Source organism: Uloborus diversus, chromosome 1 (assembly GCF_026930045.1).
Source record: "Uloborus diversus isolate 005 chromosome 1, Udiv.v.3.1, whole genome shotgun sequence".
In the NCBI taxonomy this organism is placed as follows: Eukaryota; Metazoa; Arthropoda; class Arachnida; order Araneae; family Uloboridae; genus Uloborus; species Uloborus diversus.
The window spans coordinates 110,858,186-110,880,137 of record NC_072731.1 but is presented as its reverse complement, the minus strand read 5'-3'; the positions used below and the strand labels follow the sequence as shown (position 1 = coordinate 110,880,137).

Genomic DNA, 21,952 nt, shown 5'->3' with positions numbered 1-21,952 from the left:
TTTGCTAATTTTGCTGAAAATATTTAGCAGCTGCTGATCTCTTCATGGGCCCAGTCTAAAATATTTAGTTGTATTTATTACAATACATTAAAAGTCATATATTGATTTCAAAATTGTCTCAAAAATGGTTGAGTTTCCAAGTTTTAGAGGTTTGTGAAACTTTTTTTCCCCAATTGTTTTTAAGTTAAATAGTAAATGAAACAGCATGAAATTCTCTCGAATTGCCTTATCAACTGTGCGTGATAATTTTTTTTCAAAATAATAAATGAATTTTAGGTGTCAAAAGGTGCGATTTCTGAAAATTTGACTTGCAAGTGATTTGACTTGAAATAACATATATATAATTTTACATTAAGAAACATTGCTTTTTAATGTTATTTTCAATTATTTCATTCAAGGGTAAATTATCTATTCCTTTTTACATAACTTTAAATATTATGAAGAATGTTAAAAGATAAAGAATTTGCTGCTTAATTTAAAAAACTTACATTGAGAATTAGTTGATAAATGAGCTTAATTAAACTCCAATAGTACCTTCTTCAAAAGCGTCATTTTTTGCTTAAAGATAATGCTATTTATTCATTTAATTATGTATTTTACATGTTTTTTTAAAGCAGAGCATTATTTTATGAGTTATGAAATTAATATGAGAAAAGAAGGATATGTTCGCCAGACTCGCTCAATATTCAGTTGGAAGTCTTATTCTCGGATGCTAACTCATATTCAATAGAAATTAGCTAGAAATAAACTGGCACACGAGAAAATTAAATTAGAAATTACTATGTATTAAATTATTTGCTAGAAGTATTTATTATTACCTTAAATGGTAATCATTTCTTTATAAGAAGAGCTGTTTAAATTGCGTTAAATATCATTAAGAATATGAAAAATTGCGGAATTCGCTTTTCCATCAAAAAAATAATTTACCGTGAGAATTATTTTAAAAATAACCTCAATTTAAATTAAAACGATGCCATAAAACATACATTTTTTGCTTTAAGATGACGCCACCTATTTTTATTTTGAAGCACATTTTCTCAATAAAAGCTTTCATTTGTTTTGCAAAGGATGAAATTGATTGGAAATAATAATGCTGCTCTTGTCAGCAACATTCAATTAAAGATCTCATTTGCAAATGCTTATTCGTATTTAGCAGATTACAAATATGAAACACTGCGAGCGAGGACTAGCAACATTGCAGTACGTCACAGCTTTGAAGCTTTGATTGACACTCGAATAAGCCAATGAGATTGCCTGAAATTTTCCTATGACCAAACAGGAGTAAAGGTAGCTTATATGCATTAGGGATACTTGATACCTTCGTTTAGAGGGATACATGCAGGTCGCGGATCCAGACAGAATTTTCGAAGGGGGTCATTTGGAAAAATATGATGGTTTGGAAAATTTTGGAATTATACTAATATCAATATAGCCCACCTTTAACTAGAGCATTTTTAAGGAATTTCACTAGGCGAAGCAAGTTTAACATAAATGCTGTAACTTTCCCAATAATTTTCCTCTTTTCTTAACAAATGTGTGCATATATCGTTGCCTCAAAGTGGTATTCCTGTAATCAGTACTTTGTTCTGAGGCGACTGTATAGGACTTCTGATGTAAGAGAAAGCCGATATGAACCAACCTTTAGTATAATATCAACTCCGAAGTAAAGGGGGCCCAAGGGTTTCTTCTCCGGAAAATTTTCGGATTTGTAGTCTTAAAAATGCATTTTGGACGATCTTTGATAATGTTAGGGAAAAAGAGGTTTGCATCGAAGAGAGCTCAAGTGTTTCCATCTGGTTTAAAATCGGCGTCAACATTTCCTGTGACAGTCACATCTGCGCCTTAATGGTAGCATATGAAAAGAAAGACTAGATGCCATATCGGTGGTTTGCACTAGGTTTAAAAAGGCTAAAGCCTCTAACAAAGCTCTATTAGAAAGAAAAAAATGTACCATAACAGATCCTAAGATAGCTTATTTTACCAATTTGTTGCAAGAAAATAATAATAACGATAAAAAATGGCAATACGCCTTTTTTAAAAAATGATTGCATCAAAGGAAGTCTCGTCCCTCAAAGAGTTAATAGTTTCTTCAAGCTTTTAAATGATGGTTAGAAATGGTAATTAGAAAACGGATAAAATTAGAAATTTCATTCAATTTCATATTATTGAAAGAATGTTATGAACATAAATAAATAAAGAACTAGTTCAAGCTTTTTAAATTAAACCTTGCTAATATTTTCGTCGAGAGGGTGGCAGAATTAGGTTATATAACATTAATACAGCTATACATTCGACTCGATAGATAGAGATTTCTTTATTTTTTCAAATAAAATGACTTGTACATATTTTGTTGAAATATATTCCAAGGCTTTAATATTTTATTTAATTATCACCTGTATTTTCCAAGTGATCCCTAGAACAGTTTTCCGATTTTCTTTTATTGTGAACTTTTTATTGATGGGAATTGCATGACTCATTTTCAAAGCATCAAAACATAGGAAGCTTATGTGATGGAATTTTTCTATCCATGTTTGGAAACTTTTAGTATGGGATAACTTTTAGTTTAATATTAATTTTATAAACTGACAATAATTTCTTTGCCACTTAATATAAAATTTTTGTTAACTAATTTAACTAATTGCTCTAACAATTTCAGTTATTTAATTAATTTTAGTTAATTAGTATATTTTAATAACAAGTTTTAATTGGATTTTTTTAAATGTAAATATGAACTACTAATTCTGCTTTAGCATGCCTCCACTTTTGAAGTTTGTCCAACCTTGGACCCCCCCCCCCTTTAACATAGTTCTAGCTACGTGCCTGCATAGGCGGTTAGTACTCCAAAAAATTGGGGAGTCAAAGGAAGGGGGGGGGGGGGGGTCCCTACAGCTGATTTTTTATATAAATTGAAGTTTAACGTTATTATTTATTAAATGAGCTCTAAAAAATTAGGGATATAACCTTAAAGCTATTTTACTTTTTATGAACAAATGACTTGAGAAAAATGTAAAACCCACACATATTATGTCAATTCTTCTGTCTTTAAACACTAGAATTGATCGGTATGATTTTTTGATTGGTTGTTAGTTTTTAACTTAAGGAACAAGAGGACAAAGCCCCCTTACTTTTAAAAGTGAGAGGGCAGTTGCTCCCGCCCTGTTCGAAATGCCTGTGCCTGATTAGCAGACCTTTTCTTTGTATCAAAAAAGGTTATTTGAAACCAATGTTCATTAAATTTGCATTATTCTTGCGCTGTTGCGCAACCATTTCTTGGGACGCCCCGCCCCCTCCCCCCTTCTCTACTATACAACACTGCCCTAAGATTTAAAAAGTTTTGTCAGTCTTTGAATAACAGTACTGTATTTTCCTGTGTATTATCCCCGGGCGGCCGCAGGTCCTAAAATCGGCCTGAAGAAAAAAAAGCTTCATATAATCCATAGATAATACGATGTAATCTATAGTGATTTCTTCTTGAAATCTTGATTATAGTACGCCAATTACGCTTGACTATGGTACGCTTGAAAAACAGAGTCAAGACAAAGGAGCAAACGGTCTAATCTTGTGGCTAAATATTTCACTGTAATCTTGCTTATTTTACATGACCTGAATCGCCAAGAGGAACATTCAAGCAACGTAAAATAACCAACATACAGGCAGGCAGCGAGGAAGAACATGCATGCTTCGTAAAATAAACAACATTCAGTCGGCGTACGGTCTCGATCGGTGAATCATACTGTAAAAATATTGAAGTCCAATGCGTTGGTGTTAAGGGAGAAAAAAAAAAAAAAAAAAAAACATAATCCGCGGCTGCGTATAATCCGCACCTCATAAACCTTGCCTTTTTTAGCAGATAATCCGCGGATTATACGCAAGAAAATACGGTATTATAAGTGTCTCATTTTTCACAGGGAAGGGAAGCAACAGTTTTCTCAAGCCACATTTGACAGTGCTCTGTTCTGTCCTAATTTCAGCACATATGTATCAAACATGTTCAGGGTTTATGACATAGGTCAGTTTCACTGACCAGTCAGAACTGTGCTGCTTTATCTTCACTTCCCATTCATCAATTCTCCCTCTCCTTGCAGCAAAGGGAGCAGATCAGCCAGCTGAAGGGCCACCTGCACGAGGAGATTGGGCACCACGAGGCAGAGATTCGTCGGCTACAGAATGAGATCTCCCGCCACAAGGATAAGATCCAGGATCTGGCGAATGCAGAGAACAAGATAGAAGGAAAGTGACTGTAGATTATGCATTTATGTGAAAAATGATTGATTCTGTGTAATAATAAAGTAGCTGATTTGTTTAAATTGAATTCTGCTTCTTTCTTTTTAGTGAGCATTTTTGTTTTGTATTTTTAGCATTGGTGAAATCTGGGGGAAAGTTTACTTTCACGTAACACAACGAAAATAAATTGAGCCGCAAATCAAAATTTACTATAAATTTCTTAACTCCGAGACGTCTCTCGCAGCTTCAAAATTTATTTTGGGGGGAAAAAATAACGAATCTAATATGATTGAGAGAAATTTGGGCAATGAAAAGTGATGCAAACACTGTGGTAGTCAAAAATACAACTATGTGCAACAAATGTTCTGTAGCATTCCATTCAAAATGGTTTTAGGTATTTAATGCACCAAAACGGGGTGTATTCGGAAAAAAAGATTGTTCGAGAAAAGAATCTGTTCTCTCTCTCTCCGAAAAGGAAGGATCGTAGAGTAGTGACGTCACATAACCGCGCTTTCTCGCGGTCGATCCGGTAGCAACCTGTCGCACCGCCGTCTCGACGCGGACCTGATTCACCGGTTTGGCAACGGTCCCATCAGCTGTGCGTCTGCGGTTATTTTGTCCAACTTAAGGGCCAGGGGGTTCTATGGTAGAAGCTTCGTCTTCTAAGCCGGAGGTAGTGGGTTCGATTCCCGCCGGTGCCCTGGGTGTTATTTCCTTCACTTGTATTGTACATCTTTCCTGCTTATGTTCGACGAGCACGACCCGGTAGCGATCGGTTAGTTAATCACGTGACAGCTAATGATCACGTGCTTGCAATCAACTGCTTAGAATGGTAACCGGTTTATCATAGAACGCTGCGGTTAGTAACCGTTAAATTACCGGTAGACCGGTGAGGTTCGTCCGAACGGCCGCCGGAAAAAAATCACGAAACACTGGTTTATGTCTAAACTAGGTGCTCTGTATCAACACCTATTTGCAGAATATAAGATAGGAAAAAAACCTGGTGTAGCTCAAAAACAAATTTGATGAATTGTGGGCTAATGCGAAACAAAAATATACTACAAAAGAAGAATTTATGAAGTGACCGAATGATTTTTACTAGATTGCCGCCGAAAGCACCAAGCAAAGAAGTGTCCCAATACAATATTCTCTCTTATTTTGCATTATTAGAAGATGTTAACGCTTCAAGTTGGCAACAAGCGATATTTGTTTATTTTTTTCCCGGTAGGGTGGCCGCGAGGGGAAAAGTGTTTTCTGAATACAATTTATATCTGATATTTGTTTCATATAGGTGTCCAAAATGAACTCAAACGATGTATTTCCAAAAGTTAAATCATTGTTGGAATCACTAAATGTGTGCGAGAAATGTACTCTGAGATTTCTTGGTGACAAACATTATGAGAGTTACTCAAGTGAAATTTCTATTACTAAGGTTACTGCTTTAGTTTATGTTTAACATTTACATTTTCAACATGTAGTCTGTTGCTCTAGCAGGGGACCACTTTTTCTTGTTGATGGATAAATATTAATTCTTGAATTTTTGATTGTTCCTTTTTAGCAGACTGCGGAAAAGCAAATTTTCGTTATTTGTACCATCCAAGTGCATGATCCTATCCGGCGTTTGTTTAAAACCTTCTGTCTTACATTTCAAAGTTGCAGAGGTACTGATGCCCTCAAGGTCAATGGTGCACCCTTCCTGGCACTAGAGGGAGATGCTCCCTTTCCAAGGCCGATGAGAAGCCATGTAAGCCTAGTCAGAAACTAGGGGCCCAGATAGGGATCGGAGTAGCATAAGTTTTATAAGGAGGATGGCAGCCCAGCGACAAAATTGACCAGGCGCCTAGTCTCCTGGCAGCCCTGTCCCGATCCTTGGGTGGTAATGTCAGTCGTTCACTTGTGGTGTCACATTTTTGCCAAACGACTGACATTTGTTGCCTGGTGCACCTTGCAGGGTGGGATTAGCTAATAGTCTACTTGGGCTACAGGTCCCGAAGTTCTAAGGGGATCCGAGAAATCCTAAAGTTTAAGAAAGTTCTCTTTTCCAAATTAGAACAAATAAAACTTTAGGCCCAATGTTTTTTTCCTTTCCTTTTTCTTTATTGTTGGTGAAAGACTTAACACCACAAGGGCCCTTGCGCATATTAGAGAGATGGTCAGTCTTTGTGATCCAGACTGCTTAGTTAATTTGTATTGAAACGATCGCCGAAATGTTTCCCTAAATTCTTGTGGGGTCTCAATATGGTGAGATAAGAACATTTGGTTTGGGTTCTAATGATGGTATGAAATGGAGGAAAAAAAATTGGAACAAATGTGAGATGCAGGCGGGCCTTAGAGCAGGAATTAAAATGAAAAGAGCAAATCCAATCATTTGGCCTAGCAAAATCTGACCCAAAGTCCTCAAGTCACGTGACTCAACAACGACGAATGGTTAGCATGTTTTACTTGAAACAAGCAAAAGAAACCCAATTTCTTCCAATGCATTGCTTTAAAATCTCTCACGTGACTTGCGATCTTAGCTTCAAGAATGAAAGTCTTCACTCCCTCCATTTTATCCCTTCTCAGGGGTGGAAAATCTGCGCAAACTGCTCCAATTTTCAATTTATGATACAACCTGATACAAAACAACCAAATTCGCGCCAAAAATACGATTTTTTTAATTCGAAATACATTCTTTTCAAGAAAAAAATAGCAGTTGCATTCATTTTTTTTCATTGATGGCTATGAAGGAGCAAATAAGTAAAAGAGGGTGTACTATAGAATTCTTTATATTCCTCAAAAACTGCATGGTGTGCTCTAAGTTTCAATCTTTTTACATCCTTTAAATTTTTCAATTATTTTGAAAAATGGAAGTTGTTTTAACCTATGTTACTTTAAATTAGCTTATTTTATGTCATATTTTAATAATTATTTCACATTTTGAACAAAAATATGATGCACTTATAATTTAATAACATATGTGCTGAAAAAGTGTGTTAAGAGTTCATAAAAATATTAAAACTTATTTTTTAGAAAACTGCATTTGAACAGTATAATCTCTACCCTCTACCACACATACATGCATCCATTTCTTTTAAAATGTTTTTTTAAAAAGTAGTTTCTTTTACACATTATCTACTGACTGCTATGCATACCTGCATCTATTTCTTTTAAAAAATGAAACAAAATATAGTTTAATGCATTATCTACCGAATACTATTGATGTTAAGTCAAGATTGTCCTATTTTGTCCACCCCCTAAAAAACCTGGAAAAAACCACCCCTCACAAAAGTCATTTTGTCCATTTCATTCATTTTGACCTCTGACCTGAAAGTAACTTAAAAATTCTAAGTTTGGAAATATTAAATAAATATATAGGTTCTTCCCATTCAAGTAATATTTTAATATAAAAAGATCAAACATAAATATGGATATAAACAATTGATTGTAAGATATTTAAGAGTGAAAATGAAAAAAGTAAGATCAGTTGAAGGTTATGCATAATGCATGTACTAATAGTATGTATAAAAACAGACATCAGCAGCATAGGCGGATCTATGGGGGTGCCAAGGGGTGCGCTGCACCCCAACATTCTTGGTTGGATTTTTAAAAAAAATGAATTAAATATATTTTCTCCGGAAGCATAGTTTGGAAAATACTTCATATATTTTTCACAGCTTTAAGCTGAATTTACTTGAAAATAAACCCAGAAATTCAGAAAGTTTTTACAGTTTTTTTTTTTTTTTTTGTGACCCGTTTGAATTTTACACATCACCGAGTTGTTTTTCCCATTTGAGAAAAATACATAATTGCATACGTCAAAAAAACACATTTTTAAAATTAATTTTTACCTATGTTCTTAGGTGTTTTCTGGTTTTGAATTACAAGCCCTTTTACGTAGTGCTACACTATATAACCAGAAGTATTGGGACGCTTTGAAAAATTCACATTTTTACGGATTTCTCGAGAGATAAAAGACCAATTACTCTAATTTTCTTCACATAAAAAGTATACTCTAGCTGTATTTTTCAAATAACAATTAAGTAAGCTATTCAATTAGGGGACCAGCAACAAATTGAGGAAACAAGAAAAGGTTTTTCATCCTTTTTCATTGTAAGGTTCAAAGAAGAGTAACTAGATTAGTAAGGGGACTTTCAGATTTAGATTATGATACCAGACTTAATAAGCTTAACATGTATAGCCTGGAGCAAAGGAGAGTCAGAGGGGACATGATTCAGTTATTTAAATTTATCAAAATAAAAGATGTAAATAGATTAAATTTTTGCGGGGAAAGCAGGACGAGGGGTCATTGTTTTAAGCTATTTAAATCTCAGGCTAACTTGGAAATTAGGAAAAATTACTACTTTAGTAGGGTCGAGGGCACTTGAAAAAGCTTACCAGAAGAGGCAGTAATGAGCAAGGGGGTGGATAGCTTTAAGAGGGCCATTGATCTTCATTGGGGACTAATTAATTGACTATCACCAGCCTAGCTGAGCCCAGAACCTGTTGCTGGTCCTCACATTTGTGTATTTGTATAAATAGCTGGGAACCAAGACCATCCAAATAAGGAGGGGGGGAGCGGGGCAATCGCCCAAATTATTTATTCGTGTTCTTAGTTTGATCAATATGAATAGCAAATCCAGTTTTAATTGTTTGTTTTTGTCTAGTGGAATAGCATTTTACTAGATAAATATTTGGATTTTTAATATTTCCATTTTTCGAAAAGTTTTTGGAGCATTAATGTTTTACATATATTAGAAACAGATTCATTGCTTGTGCTTTAAATTGTATTATGCATTGCCCTTTGATTTTTCTGTTCATTAATACGTAAAAAATTCAAACATGACGTGTTCATGCATATTATGCACATATCTTATAACTAACTTTTTTTGTGCGTAAAAGGGGTAGGGGGCACCAGGAAACTTTCGCTCTGGGAGCTGTCAGCTCTTTTGACAGCCCTGCTGGGAACAAGCTGTAAATTTCAGAAATAAGTTAAAAATATATCAAAAATTTATTTTTATATTTTTAGGAAAGTATCTCTTATACCCACTGAGACATAAGCATTTCTTTCAAAAATGCAATTTTTTTTAAAAGTTTTTGGTTCATATCACGCATTCTTTCGTCAAACGTTACTAAACTTTCGGAATATTTGACTGCATATTAGAGAAACATAATAATAAAATTTGAGGTTAAAATGTTGAAAATTTAATGAATATGATCATTTAAAGCAATTTTTCACTGCACATACGTGAAAGATAAAAATGTATAAAGTTTATGATCTTAAGCTCAGATACATCCTACAACACATAAAAAAATTCCACCTCAATATCTTTTAAATTAGAAAAGTTATCAGCGATCTAATGAGCCAAATTTCAATAATTCTTGGATAGGAGACAAATGGTAAGGGGTCGTTCGCAAGCTGGCAACACTTTCCTGCTATGGCTGCAGAGTGATTCATGATAATAACAGATTATTTGCAAACGATCCCTCACGATTTGTCGTCTAGCCAAGAATTCTTAAAATTCGGCTCAATAGATCGCTGATAACTTTTTAGATTTTAAAGATATCAAGGTGGAATTTTTTTATGAGATGTAGGATATATCTGGGCTTCTGATTATGAAGGTTATAAATTGCTATCTCTTGCACATGCACAGTGAAAAATTAACTGCTTTAAACATTCATATTTCATTAAATTTTCAATATTTTAACTTTAAATTTTACTATTGTGTTTCTCTAATATGCTGTCAAATATTCTGAAAGTTTATTAACTTTGACGGAAAACTCTGCATGATACCAGCTGAAAACCTTCAAAAAAAAAAAAAAAAAAATTGCATTTTTAAAGAAATGCTTATATTTTTGTGGGTATAAAAAATACTTTCACGAAAATATAAAAATAAATTATATGTGGGTTTTTAACTTATTTCTGAAATTTATAGCTTATTCCCAGCTGTTCACTATGAAAAATGATCAAAAACCTTTTTTTGTTCCTTCTATTTGTTGTTCCTCCCTTAAATGAATAGTAGACTTAATTTTTGTTGGAAAATGACGGCTGGAGTATACGTTTTATGTGAAAAACATTACAGAGCAATTGGTCTTTTATTTCTCGAGAAATCCGGAAAAATGTGAATTTTTGAGTGTCCCAATACTTTTGGTCATATAGTGTATATAATCTGCTCTGAAATCAACTAAAGATCAGTTAAGGTACATTTTAAAAATTTTTGAAGCAAAGCCCTTGGATCCCCTGTTTGGCCTCGGGAATACTTCCCAGACCCCCAGTATTGTTGCGCCCCCAGAATTCACTGCCTAAATTCACATATGATCGGCAGTAAATTTTAAGATATTTAACTATGACATGGGAGGTTTATTGTGCACAATAAATGTATTTATAAAATTAAAAAGTAGAAATGTTAAGTTTTAAAAGGTCACAGTCTCAAAACATTAGAAACCATTAAAAAAAATGATTTTGGTAAAGAAAATGTTAACCAGGAAAGGAAATTTGTTCTTGTAATACAAATACAAATGTGATGATCAGCAACAGGCTCTGGGCCCAGCTAGGCTGTTCTTAGTTAATTTATTAATCCTTAATGAAGGTTAATGGCCCTTTTAAAGCTATTTACTTCCTTGCTTATTATAGCCTCTTCCGGTAAACTGCTCTTAGTGCTCACAAGCATACTAAAGTAGTAGTTTTTTCCTAACTTGTATGACATTAACCTATCCATAAAAACATGCAATGTACAAATACTTCACTATAGAGTGACATTGAAAAAAAAAAAAAAAAAATACAGCCATGGATAACAGCCGCACTGAAATTTTAATATGATTCAATGTACATAGATTGAAAAATATTTAATAATTGTAAAATGCTTCATCAGTAAGCTGTTTATCCTTAGAATTTTAGCTTTCATTAGCAATTACCATTTTGTGTTACCAGTTTGTAGCGCGTTTCTAAGCTTGCGTTGTATCGTGTCTATATTTGAAAAAATAATTTCAGTACTTGCTGATGAAACTATGCAATAAAAAAATTGTTGACGTGCGAAATTGGAAATACTTTCTGAATTACTCTATCTCTTCAGCAATTCCCACCAATCTGCTGGTGATAGATTATGTTTATGATTGGCTCCGAAAAATACAATACGTTGGATGCTAGAAATGAAGATATTTCAATAGAAAATGTAACAGTCATCATCAAGAGATTTTTATCAATGTCATTCAGCCAATTCCTTGCTATTTCGTTTTTGTCTCTAGTAAGTCTTTTACACATGTATTTCTGACGCAATGTGAGCTGGGGTCTTTTTCGTAAAATCTTGCTATACATTTTAAGTTTATCAGCTTTCAAAAGTGTTTGAAATTCATTAATTACATCTACAATAATTGAGAAATTTCTTTGTAGTACATCTAATGAAATATCGATGGGTTTCAAAAGACTAATTAGATTTTTCACTTATTTATATTACCCCCCGGTAGCAGAAACTGCTAGTGCGTCGCAGATTTTTCAGCGACCTGCAGAGAATTTTACAAAAGAATAAAAAGAAAGAAAGAAAGAAAAAAAAATAAAAGAAAAAAAAAGAAATACAACTTGGCAAAGATCGTTGTTTGACTGGAAAGGCGACGGATGCTTTCAGCATTTCAGCTAGAAGTATAGTCGCCATATTTAGTCATTCACAAGATCCAAGTAGATAAGATGCTTAAGTGCATAAGTTTGCAAAAACAAAGCAGAATTGGATGTTTTATTTAACTGCAAACTAATGAAAATATCTTAAAATGTGCAGCAAATTGTTTTGTTTTTAAAAATTTTTTAAAGTAATTTTCTTGAGAAATGAAAAGTTTTATATTTAAAATTTCATTTTATCCTCATTACTTTGATACAAAAGTGCTAAAAACTTTTCATTTTTCAACTAAGGTGTAATCTTGTGAGGATTTTTATTTTTAAATTTTTTTTTTTGCAACAAATTCAAAAATTTATGTCTTAACTTTCGGCGTAGTCGCCATGTTTATTCATTCCCAAGAGTTGGTACGCAAGACTCTTAAAGTGCCTGCGTTTTCATAAACGGAATTGGATGTTTAATGCAATGCAAACTGTTGAAAATTATGCAAAATGTGCTATTCCTTTCAGATAATTCTTGATTATTGTCTTGAAAAATGCAAAATTTTATGTTTAGAATATTATCTTATCTTCAAGAAAATATTATCTTACATACTGGAGGAAGTCACTCAACCCATTTTTTCCCCTAATGCTACCTGAGATGTCTACAATTGTGCCTGAAGACTTAGATTTTTTAAAATGCCCTGGGAAAGCATTCAAACTTCTGCTCCTAACATCACAACAGATCAACTAAAATTGCCTTTTTGAAACTTCAATTCTGAAAACCCCAATCCTTTCCTTAATGTCATTAAAGATGCTCTACACTTTTGTTATAGGACTTTAATTCGGAAAAAATTGCTGGAAGGGCGATCAACCTTCCCTTGTATTCGTCCTTGATCACTTCATATGTATATGGGTCACCAAAGGCTTAATCCAACCCTGAGCAGTCTGTATTGTTTATCAGCAATAAACCCATTTTGTTGTCTTGTTGATATTTCAAATTTGGATAAATGCATGACAGGACTATCTTCATAAAACATCTTCATAGAGTTAGGCTGGCAGGCTAATTAACTTACACACTGTGCTCAACTAATTCTGATATGAGTTGACATAGTTAGTTGAAAAAACTGCTAAAGATTTATTTCCTATAGATATTTTTCCGTATTATTTTCAGCTGCCGAACAAAGACGGTCTGGTTTATTGCATGTAGTTATGCCTTGTCTAACATAGGTTTAAAAAATAATTCTTTGAACATTTTTTACATTTGACAGTGCTTGTTTTCAATGAGACTTTTTAAAAGGTTTTTTTTTTTAAATCCCTTCACAGGCATTCCACCAACCCTCAGAAGAGGATGTATCAAATAGCTCTCCGCCCCCCAAGCGTCTCTTGCCTTCGGTTTGTGCCTCCTGCTTGGGACTCCTTCAGGACAGCTGTCTCAAGAGGATCACTCAGGTCAGTTTTGTCCAGAGCAAGGTCCTATCATATCACGTATCACACTTTTGTTCCAAGGTGTTGCATATTAAGAGAGAAAAACTGATACTTACCTGTAATACAGTTGACACTCGATATAACGACCATCTCCGTCCCACAGAAAAAGGTCTTTGTAACGAGCGTTTGTTAAAAGAAGTAGAATTTTTAAAAAATATACACACATCATATATGTTTCGCTGCTCCAATAAAATTGGCAATTTTTTAAAGATTTCAGTTAAATGATCAAATTATTCTTTATCATAGGAATTTAAAAAAAAAAAAAATAAGGGTGCAAAATAGTTACAAAATATTCGGATTTTAAAGTGATAGATATAGGAAACACATTATTGCATACTTACAAATCATTTATTTTCTGAATATAAAATAAGAAACAGTTGTTTGCCTTTTTATTTAGCATACATGAATTTTGCAAAACATAATTTTCCATTTTAGCAAGGCCGAATTTGGAAGTGTGGAGGCCCCGGGGCAACGAAGGAGTGGGATTCAGGGTTCAAAAAGATCATCATATTTTTGAAAATATCCGATACTTTTGTATATATCCGAATATTTTGAAATGTATATATCCGATATTTTCGATCAGCACTTTAATAGTAAATACATCCTGAAGTTACTGCTATTTATTTTTTTCATATTATTATTATAATAATTTATAGGGGAGAAAAAACGTAAAATTTGCTGACCCGTGAAAGTTAGGATATTTTGTAAACATTTTATTGTAGGGGCCTCATTGTTTGTTGTGGAGGCCCCGGGGCAGTAGCCCCGCCTGCCCTCCCCTAGATCCGGCCCTGCTTTTCAGCTATAGATGATAAATTGTGTTTTTCTTGCCTTTCAAAGAAACATTTAAAAGTCCCTTGAGCATTTGAAACATTTTTCATACTAGTAACTTTGGTCTCAATTTCTGCTTCTTCCTCATCTGATCATGATACATCAATTGATTTTGTGTACAATATCAAGAGACGGTTCATCTTCTGACAGATGTTCGACATATTCTAAATCATAATCTATTTTTGCATAATCATCAAAGTTAAACACTACATCCAATTTCATTTTCTTACAAATTTTTTAAAGCATTTCATCTACTTCATCGAAATTTTCAAATTGGATTCCTGACCAATGACTTCAGCAGTACATTTCGCTTCCTTTTGTTTTTTAAAATCAGCATAATGGAAGCAATTCTTGATGGTCTTTTCTAAGACTTCATTCCATGCTGTTTTAGAGAGATGCAAAGCTGTTAGGATTTCCACTTCGTAATTTTCATCTTCTTCGAGTAGAAACATACCCTTTAAAACCACGTGATTCAAACGTCAAACTACCAAACACAGGGTTGCCATGCACCGGGAAAATTGGGAAAACCTGGAATTGTCAGGGAAAATGAAAATGGCCGAAAATCAGGGGAATGTCAGGGAAAATGAAAAATTGCATAATTTTCTGGAAATGTCTAGGGAATTTCTTTTATTTTCCGATCGTTCTTGATCGTTCTTAGCGCAGCCCGCGGTCTATGACGTCAAAAAAAAAACTTTCAGCCTTGTTTTTTTTCGCCGCCATTCCCATTCGTCGTTCTGTCATTCCCTTCTTTCTTCTTCCCCCTGCTGTTCTTTTTATCAACTCTCTGCCATTGGCATGTGCGCCATAGCAGTCGGTGGCGGACATGCACAGAAGGTACTTCTTTTCTTCCTAGTTTGAGCGGGCTCTGTTTAAATGCTGCTTGTTTACATCAGCAATTCTGTTGTGTTGTTGTTGCAAATCTCCGGTGTTTAGCAGCGCTAAACCAGGTCTATGAAATTCGTCACTCTCAAAAAATCCAACACCAACATTGGATCCGCCAAAAGATCCAATCTTGAAAGTCCCAGACAATTCAGTATATGTTCGGGGGTGACCTGATGGTCGGCACACTTCACACAGATTGGAAAAGTCTTTTTACCACTGAAATAAGTCAATGATTTTAGGTGTCCACTAATGAGCCTAGTGATGGTCGTCTGACCTCGCCTACCACACTTGAGAGATAATGCACCTCCCGGGCACTTCGCCTGGTACCAATTATGGGTAGGAGGGACAGTCCAGGAGGACTTTGCATCTCTTTTAGCCTTAGAAAATAGCTCCAGGTAAGTCAAGGAATCAGGTGTATATAATGGTTCACCAGTCCCTTTTTTAGCCAAGATATCGGCCATCTCGTTACCATGTACATAAACGTGAGATGGAATCCTCTGAAAATGCACCTCTCGAAAAGAAGAAATATGCTCCAGTTTGTTAATAATAGAAACACCAGTACCATCACCCACTTTATGCCAATTAGAGAGGTACTGGATGGAACTTCGGCTATCTGACAGAATCCAAACGGCTGAAGAGCCGGGAGAAGACAAAATTGAACCGAGCCCCTCATCCATAGCAATAAGCTCGCTTCTAAAAGCTGAGCAACAGTCTGGATTTCTTCTGCTTAATACGTCACTTAATACTTCTTTCTTCTTCCCCCTGCTGTTCTTTTTATCAATTCTCTGCCATTGGGGTGTGCGCCATAGCAGTTGGCGGCGGACATGCGCAGAAGGTACTTCTTTTCTTCTTAGTTTGAGCGGGCTCTGTTTAAACGCTGCTTGTTTATGTCAGCAATTCTGAAGTTGTTATGATACACAGCACATTGTTTTGTCTGCGAGTGCGACTGAAATTCTTAATGAGCTGCAATAATCTTTTCATATTTTGTATTATTTCTTTAAATTATTTTCTGAAATCGTATTCTTCTGAACGATTTTGTTCTGTAAATTTAGTTCATTACACAATTTTAAACTCAGAAAGTTTATTTTTTACAGAAGTATCGCTAATCTTTTAGTATTTTGATAGTGATCTTTAAAGACTTTTAATGCGCTTCTTTCTTTCAAAATAAAAGTAATCCGGTTTTAAAAAATCTGCACATCAGAGAAGTTTCTGATCATTGCTCAAAATTTAACTTTATGACAGGGTGCCCAGAGAGATTATGGCGCAAGTTGCACCATCAAAAAAAATTTTTTTTTCTTTTTTGGGGGGGGGGGATTTTTTAATTATTTATTTTACTGTATTTTTATTAAAATTATTTATTTTATTTTACTTTATTATTTTCATCTGTGTGTGTGTGTGTATTTTATTGCAGAACGAGCACACTTTTCTTTCAAAACAATAGTAATTAAAAATAAATAAATAGGTTAAAAAAAATAAAAAAGAGGGTTAAAAATAAAAAAAAGCGCCAAGGTGTTCAGAAATATTGGGGGGGGGTGTACCATTGAACTTGGGGGGGGGGGGAGCATCCCTGCTTTATGAGCAACAAACAGGGGAAATATGTAGAGCCAAAAGATACATGATTTTTTTACAGACCAAAGTCTAAAAGCGCTGTGAATTCAATGGTTTGGAGGGGTGGAAGGCAATAATTGAAAAAGTTTAGGTTTTCATAAGTTTTTAGTTCAGATTTTTTTAGAAATTAACTTTATTTTTTGTGATACAGATGTCACAATGGTTAATTTCGCAGTTCTTTCACTTGATGTAAGGAAGTGGCTCCTCGCTATTGAAAATTAGATATGCTACATTTACATTAATTCTTTATTACTGTGATTTGCTTCACTTGTGTTAGTACATTAGGGTAGTTCAAAAATACACTTAAAAAAAAGGTTTCCCCTAGAAAACAGGACACCACTCAATGTTTACATTAAAAAAAAAAAAACAACTGGGGAAATGAAATGTTTCTAAATTTGTGACTTTTTCTATTCTAGGGCTAATGTTAAATTAAGAGGTCATTGAGCAACCTCTTAAAATTTGAGTAAGAAGCTAAAACTTTTGCAGCAATATACTATTAGTAAGTTTAAAAAAGATAACCGGTGTCTTGGACTCGAGCTGAGAAAAAAAAAATTAAACCACCCTTAGTACATATTTTTGATTATTTCAGCTTGAGTGAATTAAATTTGGTAACCATTGTTTGTAAAGTTTGAAAATGTGGTACGTTTTATCAAAATTTGAGATGTATATATAAATGTTGCAAAATGAAGGTAGAGATCGATAACCTGGAATTTTTCTCAAAACCATCTGGAAAACCTGGAAATGTCAGGGAATTTCATTCTTGAATTTCCGTGGCAACCCTGCAAACATCTGTCAACCGCTTATTCTTAAAAATTTGGAAAGATTAGTTTTTTCTTCCGTAATATCCGTAATCTGTTCGGGTCATTATAATGAGCGTCCTCTGTATACTCTAAATATTGCAAGTTTGTACTCTCAAACTTGAATAATTTATAACAAGTATATAGTGAAAAAGTAGTATGTTTTGGCTATCACGAAACTTTTTTATATCTTTAGTATGAATTCTGATCCCTCTCCATGCTTAATGAGGAAGCAATATTTCCAACAAAAACAGAATTACACACGCAAAAACTTGTCGACCGTCCTAATTTACAGTGGCGCACGTAGGAATTTTGCAAGGGGAGGGTCCAAGATCGAAAGCCTCATTCTCATATCATACCCCAATACGCCGTCAAACATATTGACTTGATTTTTTCGTTTCTCGAGAACGAAAAACAGTAAAAAATAAACTATTGAATAAATAATTAGCATTAATTAAAGATCTATACTTAAATACATTACCAAAAAGCAAAATAATATACGCATTAACTTTTCTCATAATTAAAAAAATTATTCAGCAGAGCAAATTCATCGTTGCAGAAGCACCATATGATTAAAGAAGTTCATAAAATGTCATTTAATGTGATCTGTTATTACAAAACTAAAAACATGGTTTTTACAGTGTATTCATTTATAATCATCATTCTGCCTGTTATATGCAATTTGTTATAGGAAAAGTGCTCAATATTTTTTTTAAATCTTTTAACATGAGGATTTTATTTTTTCACTTATTAAAACTGAAATTATTGTTACCTTTTGTTTGAAATTATTTTAGGCACAAAATACATAGAATCATAATCAATCGGGGAAAAAAAGCAAGACCTATGGGAGGGGTCCGGACCCCCTGGACCCCTCCCTTGTGTGCGCCACTGCTAATTTACGAATTAACGCTAAAGCAAAGCAAGGAGCAAAGATTGAGAGTTACTTTAAAAGCCTTGCTTAAATTAATTTCAAATACTTTATTTGTTAACAAACACAAGATGACAAGTTAAGGAGCGGAACGTTTGATTGCGCCACCCCGTTTTCAGCTATTGGCGCCATAATAGAATCAGTTCTTACAGCTCTAAGGGCTACTTGTCGATACATTTTTGTTTGATTCCGTTCACTATTTCTGGAGATATAGCAGTCACAATTGACGACAAAAAAACGTTCTATAGCTCAGCCTCTGTTTGAAGTATTGACACCAAAACTGAATCAGCTCCTGTGCATGTTGTGGGCAACATATGGACCAAATTTTGTTTGATTCCCCCCTTTGCTCCCTGGGGAATATCATGCACTCATGACTCAAGAAACATTCCATTGATCCACCCCCCTTCAAGAAATTTCCTCCAAAAACCAATGGGCACAAGTTCACATAAGGGCTTAAATGTGTGTCAAATTTCGTTCGATTTCACGCGGTAGTTTTTGCTGTAAAGCGGCCACAAAAACTGGTCACACACAGACTGACATTTTCCAAAAATGATCAAAGTGGACTCGGCACATTTCAAAACATTCAAATCCGTCAAAAATTTAAATTTGAAAATTTGCACGAAGCCAATACTTTCTCCTATATATTAGATTTGGAAGAAAGTAAAAAAGGAAGCTTAAAATGTTTTTATACTGATGACTTGAGTTGAATCAAAGAAAGCTTCAAAAAACTGTCATTTGAAAAGTTTCAAATGCCAAAAATCCACAAATCCATGCTTGGTTCAGCCTTGGAATTAGTTTGTTAAATTTATTGACAAAATTAACTTTATAATTACTATTGTTTTTCATTTGTTTGGCAATAAAAAATGGAATCTGCAGGCATTAGGACAAAGAAAGTAACTTAAGAAATAGTCTTAAAAACAGCCAACTGTTGGCTAACTCTGCCATTGTGTAACATAGGGGAGTATTTCTGACAAATTTAGGGTCCCGTAAATACTAGCAACCCAAACCACTTCAATGGGTGTTCCAGGCCGAGGAGTCAGTCACCTTTCTCACCTTTAGGCACCGTTTGAAAATTTGGCTACTTTTAGTCACCTTTTTGCAACTTTTGTCACCTTTCTCACCCCTTTTTACTTTCTTCTATATCTAATATATAGAAAAAAGTATTGGATTCGTGCAAATTTTGGAATTTCGAATTTTGACCTATTCGAACGTTTTGAGGTGTACTGAGTCCATTTCGACTATTTTTGGAAAATGTCTGTCTGCCTGTATGTGTGTGTATGTGTGTCACGTCTGTGTGTGACCAGTTTTTTGTGGCAGCTCTACAGCAAAAACTACCGAATGAAATTGAACGAAATTTGGTACACATATGTGCCGCTATGTGAACTTGTGCCCATTGGTTTTTGGCGCGAATTCCTCCAAGGGGGGTGGAGCAATTGACATTTTTTGAGTTGCGCGTGCTTGCTATTCCTCAGGAAGTAACTGGTGGAATCAAACAAAATTTGGTCCATATGTTGCCATTAACAGGAACAGGTGCTGATTCAATTTTGGTGTCAATAACTCAAACGGGGGTTGAGCTATAGAACGTTTTTTGTCGTCAATTGTGACTGCTGTATCTCAAGAAATAATGAACGGATTGAAAGAAAAATTTATCGGCAAGTAGCCCTTAGTGGGTATAAGAGCTGATTTTATTTTGGTGTCAACAGCTAAAAAGGGGGTAGCGCAATCACCCGTTCTTTTTTTCCATTGTGAGTGCCCTATCTCAAGAAGTAATGCTATGTTCTGGTTGAAATTTGGAATATATGTGAATCCATATGTAAACAGGCTTCGATTCAATTTTGACGCCAATCGCTCCAAGAGGTGTTCATTTTTTTTTTTTTTTTTTTTTTTTTTTGCGAATAAAAATACCTTTATTAATGCAACAATAAGAAAGATAAATCGTAATAGATTGTCGTCTGCGTATTTCTCGTGATTTTAATTGTATGGAAATGATCGGAAATATTATCTCAATGATTTAAAATTTTTAACTGTTGCCATCTTATGTTTGTTAACAAATAAAATATTTGTAATTAATTCAAGCAAGGCTTTTAAAATAACTTTCAATTTTCGCTCTTTGCTTTGCTTTTGCAATAATTCAGACATGGGGATGGTCGTCAAGTTTTTGCATGTGTAATTTTGTTTTTGTTGGGAACATTGCTTCCTTGTCAAGCATGGGGAGGGATCAGAAAAAAAAAATATATATATATATATATATATATATATAGAAGAAAGTTTCGTGATGGCCATAACATACTAGTTTGAAAGGCGTCTTAGGAATTTTTTTTTAAATAATTAAATCTTTGAAAAGTATCTGAATGGTAGCTTTAACAGTGAAATTAATTTAAAAAATAGCCTTAAATATGCCCCCCCCCCACCTTGTTGTTTCAGAAAAATAGCTATGCTATCGGGAAATCGGGGAATTTTTTTATCGCTTGCAATTGCACCCTATGAGCAGAACCAGTCTTTCTATCCCTTCTGCAAATGGACTTCCTCCTTATTTTCGGGAATGTATGTTAAAAGAAGCATGTTTATCCTATTATACTTTGAGCTTTGATGAAACTACCAATGTCAAAGACAAAAAAGAACTGCAACGAACAATAAAATATTGGTCTGAAAGCCAATGTTGCATCACAACAAGGCATCTCAAAACTTTCTTCTTGGGCAAGGCAGGTGGGGAAATTTTGATTGAGAAGCTATGTGAAGCACTTACCGAGAGTAATTATCCATGAATAAATGTCTCATGCTTTCCTTTGGATGGTCCTTATGTTAATAAAAAGGTTTTTAGGTTGTTTGACACTATTATCCTTGAGACACGAGAAAAAAGCCTAATAAATATTGGTACTTGCAGTATTCATACAATGCATAATGCGTATATCAAAGCATTGCAGTATTTAGGTGAAGAAGCATCTGAACTTCTTCTTAGTACTTATAGCTATTTTGATGGTTGGCCTTCCCGTTATGAGGACTTTGAAGAAGTGCAAGCTCAACTAAATACACCTCATCACAAGTTCCTGAAACACACAACTACCCATTGGCTTACTCTTGGACCTGCAGCAAACAGACTACTGTAACAGTGGGATGCTCTTCAGTATTATTTTTTTAAACATTTGCCTTTGAAAAAGAATTCAGCTATGCAATGCAGGTGATATAAAGCTATTGCAAATGTTTTAAAAAGACCTTCTATAAAAGCTGAGCTGCATTTTATCTTTTCATCTGCTGATTTGTTTATGCAGTTCATGAAACGCTTTCAATGCCAAGCGCCTATGATACACATTGTACCAAGAAATAGAGACCATTGTTCAAACTTTTACGGCTCGAGATATAAAAGCCTCTGTCATAAAGAAAGTTGATTTTTCAAACGTAGACACGGATAAACTGTTTGCAGTTGGTAACAGACTACCTCTTGAAGATCTCGTTGTTAGTGGATAGGTGACAGATGAACTGTCAAAACTGAAAGAAAATGAAAAGGTTATGTTTTTGAGAAGTGTTAAAAAGCATTGTGTGACTGCATGCAAGTATGTAATAGAAAAAAGTTGCATATCAAACGGGTTACTAAAAAGTTTCAAATTTTTGGGGATCCAAAAGAGAGAAGTAAATCTAGAA

At 34.4% G+C, this 21,952-nt stretch overlaps 2 protein-coding genes across 2 annotated transcripts in view; both read left to right on the top strand.

The window, feature by feature from the left end:
* LOC129234400 (ATPase inhibitor A, mitochondrial-like) overlaps positions 1–4,312 on the top strand; it is a 36,271-nt gene extending 31,959 nt beyond the window's left edge. Inside the window, exon 5 of the mRNA XM_054868399.1 lies at positions 4,086–4,312. Coding sequence (XP_054724374.1) covers positions 4,086–4,238 — 153 coding nt within the window. The 3' untranslated portion in view covers positions 4,239–4,312. The remainder of the gene's footprint in view (positions 1–4,085) is intronic.
* A 1,142-nt stretch (positions 4,313–5,454) lies between these two features.
* The window catches only part of LOC129231261 (tRNA pseudouridine synthase Pus10-like), a 63,524-nt gene continuing 47,026 nt past the window's right edge, over positions 5,455–21,952 (top strand). Inside the window, exons 1-2 of the mRNA XM_054865579.1 lie at positions 5,455–5,656; positions 13,109–13,234. Coding sequence (XP_054721554.1) covers positions 5,525–5,656; positions 13,109–13,234 — 258 coding nt within the window. The 5' untranslated portion in view covers positions 5,455–5,524. The remainder of the gene's footprint in view (positions 5,657–13,108; positions 13,235–21,952) is intronic.